Source organism: Aedes albopictus, chromosome 1, assembly GCF_035046485.1.
Source record: "Aedes albopictus strain Foshan chromosome 1, AalbF5, whole genome shotgun sequence".
Taxonomy (NCBI): Eukaryota; Metazoa; Arthropoda; class Insecta; order Diptera; family Culicidae; genus Aedes; species Aedes albopictus.
Genome location: NC_085136.1, coordinates 34733119 through 34744109, shown reverse-complemented (window position 1 = coordinate 34744109; position 10991 = coordinate 34733119). Strand labels below are relative to the sequence as shown.

The window sequence follows — 10991 nt, the reverse complement described above, 5'->3', positions numbered from 1 at the left end:
ACTGCACACTACCCCACCCAATCCCAAACATTACACCGGCGGCGGGTCAGACTCGGAGTGTTTTGTTTGATTTTATGCTACTTCGATACCACCACAACACCAATACCCTCGCAATTTATGCTCATGTTTTTTTTTTGCAATAATTCTCTCCCTCATTCGGGAGGTGTGTTTTCCTATGCTTGACGATGCTCTCCTCGAGGCGCCCATCCACACCGCGCACGCAAACATACGAACGCTTATACGCTCTCGTCGTCGTACGCCTCGCCTCAATACACAGTACGGACGGCCCTATAGACCTATGCTGCATGACGACGACTGTTGTTCAACGATTGCGTTGACTGCTAGCTGGAGGAAGCTACCAACCAACCCAACCAGTACATCTTCGCTCGCCGTCAAATGTAGATGACCGATCGAAACCTCCGGGAGACCGCGCGGAAAACCTAACTTAGAACCATCATCAAACTCAGCAGAGTGCTCTCTCAGTGTGCATCTTCCTTAGATTTTTTATACTCGAATCGAAAACTTGGTACATCTTGAAGAGTCAGTGTTCATACGACGACGACGACGCGGCAGATCGTAGTAGCCTTCGTGTGTCAGAAAGTGAGTTGAATTTGGGTAAACCTCCCACGCACAGCCTACTATGATTATGGCACAACCGGCCGGTTTTCTTGTTCTTGGAGAAGTGAAAAATTTGGCCGACGCTGCTACGGCTGGATTGAGGCGTTTCCCTTGGGCTGTTTAAATGGGGAAAAAAGGGGCCCACCAGGAAGAAAACGAAGATTGGGAGTGTTGTGCGGCCGTCTTGGCCGGAAGTGCTGTTCTGCTGGGAAGGAATATGTTTCAATGGCCAAAAGTGTCCAGTGAAAAACGGATGGGACTTTACGGAAATCGATGTGTGTCTGCTGCTGATCATCGAAGGTGCAAGGAGTGGAAAATTTTCAATGGTCGCGGCTTCTTTGTTGAACCGAGCGACACCGACGAGGGGGTTATTCCTGGATACTACACTCCCTCTTGCAGTCCGTCGCACAGTGGGTCAATTCTGGAGAAAAGAGGATCAAAATCTATGAGAGCCAACAGATGCCATTTTAGCACATAGGTGTGATAAAAAAACGTTCAGAACAAGTCTCTGCATTTTGTTCATTATTCACTTTCATGTTTGAAAAAGCCTCCTTGGTTTCGAATGCTATTCTGAGAGGCACTTTTCAAAGATAGCATAAATTTCAGTTATCCGAATCATACCATAGAGTTAATATCCAGAAAAGTGACCAAGATTATTGTAAGCTTATCTTCTGAAGACACCTATATGCTTAAATACCACCTAATGGCTCGGCTCTTAGATGTTTTGATCATCACATTTTTTTCAAAAGTGTCCCATGGTGCGACTTTTTGTCGTTGTCCCGCTCAGGCGCCCTCCAGAGCCGCCTATAAGGATGAACGAGAGACAGACACCCATTGCGAGCGAGAGTGGACGGGAAAAAAGTCCGATTCCCAGCACAAGCAAGCGAGCATAAAAAGGGATCTCTGTGATGATGGGTGATAATAAAGGAGCAACATTTAAAACACATAGCTTACTTGGGTTTTTTTGGTGAGGTGTGCGAGTGCTAGTTTGTGTTGGTGAAAGGTGTGGATGTCCTGGCCTCCTGTGATCAAGCGTGTATTGGTCTCTCTCGCATCAGCCTGCTGCTGCTGCTGCCGCCGCGTCCGCGATGAATGATATTTTGATAGTAGCACGTAGTCCTGCGGTGGTAAGAAAGAAGCCGCTTCCGCCCACCTTTGCGGCAATCGACGGGCGGGGTGGCGACGACGATGCGATGGTGAACAGCCAGCGGCGGGTGGGGTGGTGTTTTTACATCCTGGTGTCAGATTGAAGGGTCGTCGTCCCGCGTTGGGTGTAAAAAGTTTGATAGCAGTCATCGTCGCGTGATTAAACTGGAAATGAATGAAAACAAGCATACGAATCAATGAAAATGACATCAACAGAGAGTTAACGAAGGCGTATTCCAAGAACTGGTAATGATGTGGTAACCAGTTTCGAGTGAGTAATCCTCAATGGGGTTCACGTTTAGCGGTGTGTGGTACCTGATAAAATGGTTCCAATGGCGGGTTCGCGACTAGTGCGTATATATATGTTGGCTGATATCTCAATTTTGCTGGCTGATAACAGGGCTAGTACAGAATTGATAAGCTTAAAACATAATTCTACATTTTGTTTTGATTCAAAACTAAGAAAACTACAATTATGAAATCAAAACACTGAAATCTCTATTGACCAATCATATTTTTTTTTTGATTTGCTCATTTGTACCATCTTTATAGGATTTACGTAAAAAAAAACGATGCTTTTAGCACGAGTCGAATGGATGAAAATCGTGATAAACGAAATGACCGAGGGTGTTGTTTCGCTTATAAGGAATATTCTTTGTAATTCTGCTGTACTTTTTTTTGAACTTTGAACTTTGAAATTGGTCAAATTTGGAGGTATTGCGGATCTTTAGAAAATTTTCCACTCTGAGGTAGCCGCCAAGTTCTACCGCAGCCACGTAAATCATCCTATCATTGAAAAAGGAGGCCAAATGAAAGTATGCTTGCCAAGAGAATTGTTCTAAAAACAACAACAAATGATGATCATCAGTGTCTTATTAGGGCAGTTCAAACTTTAAACATGTCAAAAATTCAAAGCTCCCATATGTTCATTACAATCCTTGGTGCAAAACTAAAGTCCTGCCAAATTTTCATCCATTTCGGTGGTGATTTAATGGTGGCCCAAAAGCAAAATAGGTTTATATGGGCATCACTATGGGGAATTTTCGAAAAAGGTTCTCCTCGTTGTAGAGCTTCACCACATGGATGAAGTCATAGGGTCAAAGCCGAATTGAATTCTTCAGACCTCAATGGTGAATGTTGCCGAAGACCGCAACTCGTTTCGACTCACGAGACAGAAGTTATTAATCGATATTCATCCATGCATGCATGAACAGAAGACCACAGCTCGATCGACATGCTTAACACGCAATCATAGTATGCGTGTTACCTTCTTGCACACCTTGAAGGGAATCGTGTATGAAGATGCGCATGCGAGTGAGAATTTGTTTAATAACGTTTTACCCGATTGTCGAAATGAGTTCCGGTCTTCGGCAACATTCATCATTGAGGTCTGAAGAATTCAATTCGGCTTTGACCCTATGACTTCATCCATGTGGTAATGCTCTACAACGAGGAGAACCTTTTTCGAAAATTCTCCATAGTAATTCCTATATAAACCTATTTTGCTTTTGGGCCACCATTAAATCACCACTGAAATGGCTGAAAATTTGACAGGACTCTAGTTTTGCACCAAGGATTGTAATGAACATATGGGAGCTTTGAATTTTTGACATGTTTAAAGTCTGAACGGCCCTAGTGTCTTATCCAAGCTATCCTTGGGTAGATGGATATTGTTGATGCCTCAGTAAAAATCATTAGTCTGCCAGCTGCGGTAGCTTTATAATCTAGGGTAGTTGTTGAACGGTTAGTACTGGCATTTTTGTTTTCGTTTATTTTTCCGCGCATAATTCCACTTTAGTTAAAAAATATCCACTCATTCCGTATACTTCCCAATATAATTTAAATTCCCTTAAATTCCATTTTCTAAGAGACAATAGAACATTTGTATGGGAAGTCTGTTACTCAAATGTTGAACGCTTCCTTAAGCTAGCTCATCCTAATGTTGGACGATTCTCGCTAACTGTTGAACGATTCAAGCTTTGTTCGTAATTGATGACGTATAACCCGACATCAACCTATCATTCACCTGTTTTTATTTTGGCTACCAAACCCTTACAGTTATCCGATGTGGGTCCAACAGTGTTCCAACATTTGATAAAATTTGACCCGACTTTGACCCGACATCCGATAATTGTTCACTATGGCGGAATTTTTCCTGGTTTTTCGTGTTATGTGACCAATTATTTGAGTGGCAATTTATTAAAATGACAGGGAATTGCTTCTCATATAAAAAGAGCTCTAGTGGACTGGAATCGTTTTAAACATGACTAGATGTAAAAAATTTCTCAAAAAAATAAACGAGAAGCGAAAACGATTGAAGAAAAGAACGCCTTTGAAAGCCCCTGATACACATGGGACCCATTCAACCCCCTAGAATACCCCTGCAACAACTCCGAAATCCCTTGCAAACTCGTGGATCGTTCCTAAATTCCTCTGGAACGCCCTGAAATACTCCTGGGAACCCCTTAACACTCTGAATCCCTCTGGAACGCTCTTGAAACCCATTGAAAACCCTTGGAACCTTCCTGAAGCCCTTTGTAACACTCCTGGCAACATCCCTGAAACGCCTTTGAAACCCCATGGAATGCACGGTTAGGTAAAGTGAAAAAACAAATAGACAGTCATGCTAACATCGTAGGTTATGTCAGTGTTCAACAATTGGGTTGTTTAGTGAATAAAACATTGCAATTTTATGTAGTCTAATCGAAAGAGCTCATTTTTCTGAGTATAACGTGATTTTACTGGATTTCAATACCATTGTTTGACGGTTAAACTAACAAAACATTTTTAAGTTTTCGTGGATAGAATGACAGTTTAATCGATAAAATGACAGTTCGACCCGAACAAAAAAAAAATCCCTATACAAACTTTAAATGCATTTTAAAAATAGTTCCCGGACTCCAAAAATTATAAAATTCGGGATTCCGACTAATTTTTGGGCGGAGAATCCGATTATGTAATAATCTGGTTACGCATAAAGAACCCAATTGGATCGTAGATGCATAATGATAGTGTGATAAGAAAAATAGTTTTTTTTTCCAAATCAAATTACAATTAAAATGTGATTTTAAACAATGTTAAACTGTTAAGGACATCCCTCCAGTTCTTGTAATATGGTGTGACTTGATATTTATGGTCAATTTGCCAGCAAAGCTTATTTCGTAACATCAATTTCTTAAAAAATAATCTTAAGAACTGTGCAAAACTTGACCCTTATCTTACCCTACTTGATTTCTACAGGGCAAGATCAATCAGCAGAAAAGTTTATTGTTATCCAACTATTATACTACTTATTATACAACTGTTCAAGCTTAAAATACGGATTAACCAGTCTTTTGTATAGCTACGAATCTCTAGTTTCTGCCCCGAGGATTGTAGCTATAGAATCGATTTAGTGGGCACTAAAATGCTCTACTTACTCCAAATCTCCAGGAGCAAATGGAGGTTTGTCTTACTACTCTCCAGATGGATTTGAGTATTTCAAACATGTTTTGAACTCTTGTAGTTTTCTATTGGGTATTTTCATGGCGTGAAATTACTCTATAGTTTTATCCCGAAAGGATGCGTGCGATGTACGAAGAAGGAATGAGTTTCCGATTTATCTGGTTACCTCGTTCTATCTGAAATGCTTGACACGCATTGTCAATTATCCATCTGTGATGTTCGTCTGGCTAACATGCCTATTCATGTGAACTCACATGCCTCCCAATTTGGGATGTCCACAGTGACTCTCTTACACAAAGTTGTATACGTTTTCAAGAAAAGACTCGCTCAATCGTTATTTTTGCTTGGGTTATTTCTTGAATATTGAGGATGCTTTCGATGACGTGCCTTTCAATGTCATATATGTCATATCTCCAATGAGCTATAGGCTCTCTTTAAGCTTATGCGTTTCACAGTGTCCTTTTCAGGGCACTGATTAAGCCCGTTGTGGTATGGGCTATGAGCTCTCGTTGCGCTTATGCGTTCATTCCCTCTTCTAGGGTATCCCTTCCTATTTCATCACCTTTCCCTTTCCTAATTCCGATCCCTTATCCCATTCTCCCTCAGGTAAATGATGAAATAGGCTTATATGTATGGCAATGGCACAAATGTGCCAAACGGAGGATAACGTGCCTCTGGAGTCGGCCTTCTGATACCTCCCCTTTGAACTGATCGGCAGTTACAAGTGAAAGAATGGGTTTCCTTTAAAAGAATAAAGAACTCACTATTTGCTTAGATTACTCGTTTTCGACGTTTTGTCCCTTTCGACGTTTTGGCATTCGACCTTTTGTCTTTCGACGTAAGGTCTTTCGACGTTTTGTCCCTAAACCTCAGCCGACACATCACACGAATGAAATCGCGGCCTAAATCCCAACCTTTGAATCTTCGACACCTGTGGGATGATAGAGTGCAACCATCTACCCATCTCTCCATTTGTGTTGCCAGCTGATCGAGGTCTACTGAAGGGCCAACCCGACTAGACAATTATATCAAGCTTATATCATATTGTGTTACGATGTTATAATATTTTTCTATAACTTATTATGTTATAAACTAGATGCAGGATGATGTTAAAATAACTCAAATTGTAACAAAAAGTACACTGGTCTAATCAAGTTTTTAACCTATTTTGTTACAATTATATCAAAATTATAACAAAATGTGATATGAATATTAACCTCAGGATTACTAGTTTCTATCAAATTTTGACACAATTTTGTTACATTTTTTCCAAATATCCAAGACTCAAAACTTAATGATAACACAATGAGTTATCAAACAACATTTATAATGTAATGTGATATAATTGAGTTATAGTATTTTGAAAACACTAAGGATGTTGAGCATGATTATAACACAATGAGTTATAAATATCATGGTATGTTAGGATTATGATATATTTTTGTTACAATTTTCTAGTCGGGAATGCAAAAAAATCGTCGAAGGCGATTTGACGCTGGTAAATAACGCCTTCGCTAGCGCCCACCTTAGCCAGAGAGTCCGCTTTCTCATTGCCCGGAATCGAGCAATGTGATGGTGATGGTGTATGAGCGTTTGGACAAAGTACTCAAGACTTGGCGTATTCCATACAGGAAGTACGCTGAGTGCTTCATCAGTTTCATTGATCAAACAGCCTCCAGAGAGCTTACATTGTCGGTAAAAATGAAGTAGTGATTGTTTGGTATAGCCTGATAAGATCTTCCGAGTGCGCTCCCCACCATGTTCCAGTAACAGTTCGCATGAAATTGATTCGCTTTTGGCCTTTTTGTATCAGATACACAATGTGTTTCCTCCAAATGCGTTTGGAGTTGAACCAGACGCCGAGATATTGAGAAGACATGCTATGAGTGATTGTCCTACCCATCAGATGGAGCGGAAACTTAGCCGGTTTGTGTTTTTTTTTAGAAAAGACAGCCATCTCCCCGGAGAGAATTCGATACCCAGCTTGAGAGCCCAAGTAGACAAATTGTCCAAAGTATCCTGTAATGGTCCTTGCAGATCAACTGCTCTTGATTCCGTTACAAAAACAACGCAGTCATCCGCAAGCTGTCTTTACGTGCAATTTTCCATGAGACAATCATCTATGCCTCTGACATACAAATTGTAAAGGAGGGGGCTTAAACATGACCCATGTAGCTAATTCGTGAAACTGACAAGTCACCATGAGCAAAACTCATCTGCTTCTCAAACAGCAAATTATACAAAAAGTGGTTCAAAATTAGAGGAAGGCAACTTTCGTGGAGTTTGTCGGAAAGAACATCGACACACGACACAAACTGAATCAAAAGCCCCCTTAATATCCAATAACACTGAGCCCATTTGCTGTTTTTAAGCAAAGGCAAGCTGAATTTCTGAAGTAAGCAACGCAAGACAGTCGTTCGTCTCTTTGCCTCTGCAGAAACGGCGGAAACCAAATTATGTGTCTGACAACATGCCATTCGATTCAACCCATTTGTCCAGTCGAAAGAGAATAATCTTCTCCAAGAACTTCCGTAGGCAAGACAACATCGCGATTAGACGGTACGAGTTATGATCCGACGCGGGTTTACCGGGTTTTTGAATAGCTATCACTCTCATCCATGTCGCTTGTCTTCGGAAAGCCTCGTTGGATAATTACGACGAGTGCTGTAAAAATCGAGTTCTGCACCTTGTTGCGTAAACTACTATTATACAACCGGCGTTCAATGGCGATAGCAACAACTTACTGCGCTGTCAAACCAAATACGCTATCGCTATAGAAAAGCGACATATTCTACAAAAAGAGTTCAGACTAAATAATCAATCAAAACCCTATTTTCCACGTTAGAAGTTACGACCCGGGTGGCAGAGCTCCAGCCGAATCATCAGCATACAATCTCTTAGGGTTCAGTGCATAAAATTACAAAGACAACAAGAACTATTGACCTTAATGTTACTTTTGAAAGCCTCTTGTAGCCATAGTTGATAAAACTATTCTTGAGCTAGAATAGCAAACTAACCAATAACATCTCCATGGATTTCAACGGAACCCATGTTAAGAAATGTAATGAGTAATGCTCTCGTGGCCAGAAATAATAGTTCTGAATATTCCATTATTGCTTTTTTCATCGAAGCGCATTGCAATTCTAGGAAGGCGAGCGGGCTTGGTGGTCTAGTGGCTACCGATTCTGATTCATAAGTAGAAGGTCCTAAGTTCAATCCCTGGCTCGTTCCTTTCCTTCTACTTTATAACTTTCTATCCACTTTCTTTATTAGTCTCCTCTCTATATATACAACTCATGTATATTCATATGTTCATACCCATCGCTAAAACCAGAAACGCTTGAAACGCCGTTTCCCTTCCTTCCAACTTTCAAAGCACAGCGTCAATCTATCAGATAACGCCTACAAGTTATGCAATCAAGTGAAATCTGCCGCTTTAGCTGCATAGTGATAATCGCACTAATCTATCACCTTGCGCCTGGCATCCACGCACCAATGTGTGAGCCCTCTGCCAACCATATTCCACCAACACTCAGACATCCGCATGAGTTTGTGCAAACGCAGAGGTATATACGGACTGATGTGGATACAAACGCTTGCAATTATTACTTCCTTCTCCTTCCCCACATTGATCTGCAACCTGATGTGGTAGCCCTGATAAAAAAGATCATAGAGATACAACAGAATGTATTGTTACAACACGCTGAAATGAATGATAGTTACCATGATTTCAATTGTTTAAAACGATAGAGTAACAACAGACTCTATGGTTTTCCACCATAGCATGTATTGTAAATGTCACTTTTACAATAGAAAATGGGGGTTGTTATGTATCTTTACCATAAAAAAATCCAAATTTTCTGGAGCTAATTCAAGTCAACTACCATTCAATTTATGGTGTTTTTATTATTGAAATCTCTAGTGTCATTCATTTTATTGTGCACATATTGTAGTTCCAATTAATAATTTTCAGCAGGAAAATACGTACACAATATGATTTGTTGTTGAACAATCAACTTTATCATTATTCAATGGAAGTTTATGGCGATTTTATTGTATATTTTTATCAGGGAGGCGCCATTGTCGCCTAAAAAATAGAAGATCACCAACGATCACACACTGAAGATGGCTGCTAGTCCCCGGCAGATAATCTTCTTTTCTAATTCTTCTTTTGTCTTATGGCGGATTTACAGTTGGTTTGACGTAGTTATGGAGAGCAATTTCGTTTAAAATATTGGTTCTCTACTAAATTGGTTGTCTTAATATTTTTAGCCATGATTTATCCCATTATCCGGATAAAGTTCCGAGTCAAACTATGACATATGTTTATCGATACATCAGCTTAATAAGATTCAGACATATGTTTTGTAAAACTCTTTTGTAAAGGAATCAATGCTTGTCGAATAAATTTCTTGTTAAACTTTTGAAAAGTGTTTTAATTTATCATTTATCATACCGATGAGGAAAGTCGAACATTGCCTACTTTCTCAAAGGAAAAATCATTTAAACAGTAATGTGTAGAGCATAATTTTAATTCAGCTATCATTACCATTATCAAGCAACAATTCAGCAAGCTTGCTTGTTTGTGACTTGCAATTGTTAGTTGGGAGCCTTGATCACTAGGCTAACTGGAGACCCCGACTGTCGAAAGTCTACAGTCCATACAAATTTCGAAAATGTTGTATGGGCGAATGTCTATGAGGTGGGAAGGCGTCTATCAGCTCAAAAATAGTGCATTAAAAATATACAAATAGGTATTGTAGAAATGGTCGATTACCTGTCGTACCGTGTGTAATTCGGTTGTAAGTAGCGAATCTACATTGACGGTTGTAAAGGAGTGTCCATATAAATTGGTGAGCTCGTTCCATACTTCTTACTTCTATAATTATTTTATAAATATAAATGCTTAATTATATAAAAAAATGAAAGATGAGTGGTCTATGTTATTTTAGATCGCAACGAAATCTGCAATGGTAATGGATATATTCGTCTTTACAAATCAATCGTTCATTCTAGATATGGGTTGTCGCCTTCTTGGCAAGTGCAACGACCTTTGTAGTATTCAACTGTAATTCATTTTTTGTTTCGATCAGTTCAAGCTCCCTATTACAGTCAGTACGTGCATTTATCTCTTATCAGCACGTATCCCTTCGTTTGGGTATGCAACTAAGAACAAAGCGCATTCCGTACAGACGTATTGAGAGGTTTATACGTAAAAGCAGATGTCGGAGTATACACAGCTCCATGATTCGTCGCATCAAGCAAACTCTCAACGTCAAGTCAATACGCAAGCAACATTGAACAGTTGCAAAAGATTTCACTTATTCGCGCGCACTCATCCAATTGAGTCAGACAATCATTGTCGCGAAGGGCATACCTACTTCACCGCAATTGATTATTTCATTACAGTAACTGGCTCCTAAGGTACGGCTATAGGCAAAGCATACCTCTTTGGTACCGTGGTGCTAAACGTGAGTGGAAGCGCAAGCACCCAAACGCCGCACCGCGCCGGTACATATGCAAAAATACAGTGTAATTTCGTAAAAGGAAGAGGAATTATGGGCGCCGCTCAATGAGAGTATATTACAGGTGGGGAAGAAGATACTTCGTGTGCGTGAGATCCGTGTCTGGTGCAAAACATGTCACTACTACAAGCAAAGCGAGCTCCCATAAGAACGCATGTCAAATAGTGACGTCACTATTTGTGTTTACATTTTTCTTTCCTTACTAATACATAGCCATCTCTTCTTCTTCCCCACCTGTAATATACTCTCATTGGGCGC

At 40.1% G+C, this 10991-nt stretch overlaps 2 protein-coding genes across 5 annotated transcripts in view; one reads left to right on the top strand and one right to left on the bottom strand.

The window, feature by feature from the left end:
• The first annotated feature begins 355 nt into the window (after positions 1–355).
• LOC115256839 (coronin-7) overlaps positions 356–10991 on the top strand; it is an 88018-nt gene continuing 77382 nt past the window's right edge. For 2 of the 4 annotated variants that reach the window (XM_029855859.2, XM_029855858.2), the window contains exon 1: positions 365–600. The gene's annotated coding sequence lies outside the window, so the exon portion shown is untranslated. Of the gene's footprint in view, positions 601–10991 lie in introns of all 4 variants that reach the window. The other 2 variants (XM_029855857.2, XM_029855856.2) reach the window with 2 other exon arrangements.
• The window catches only part of LOC115253714 (uncharacterized), a 74836-nt gene continuing 64452 nt past the window's right edge, over positions 608–10991 (bottom strand). The window contains exon 4 of the mRNA XM_029855861.2: positions 608–1929. Within this exon, the coding sequence (XP_029711721.1) occupies positions 1925–1929 (5 nt within the window). The 3' untranslated portion in view covers positions 608–1924. The remainder of the gene's footprint in view (positions 1930–10991) is intronic.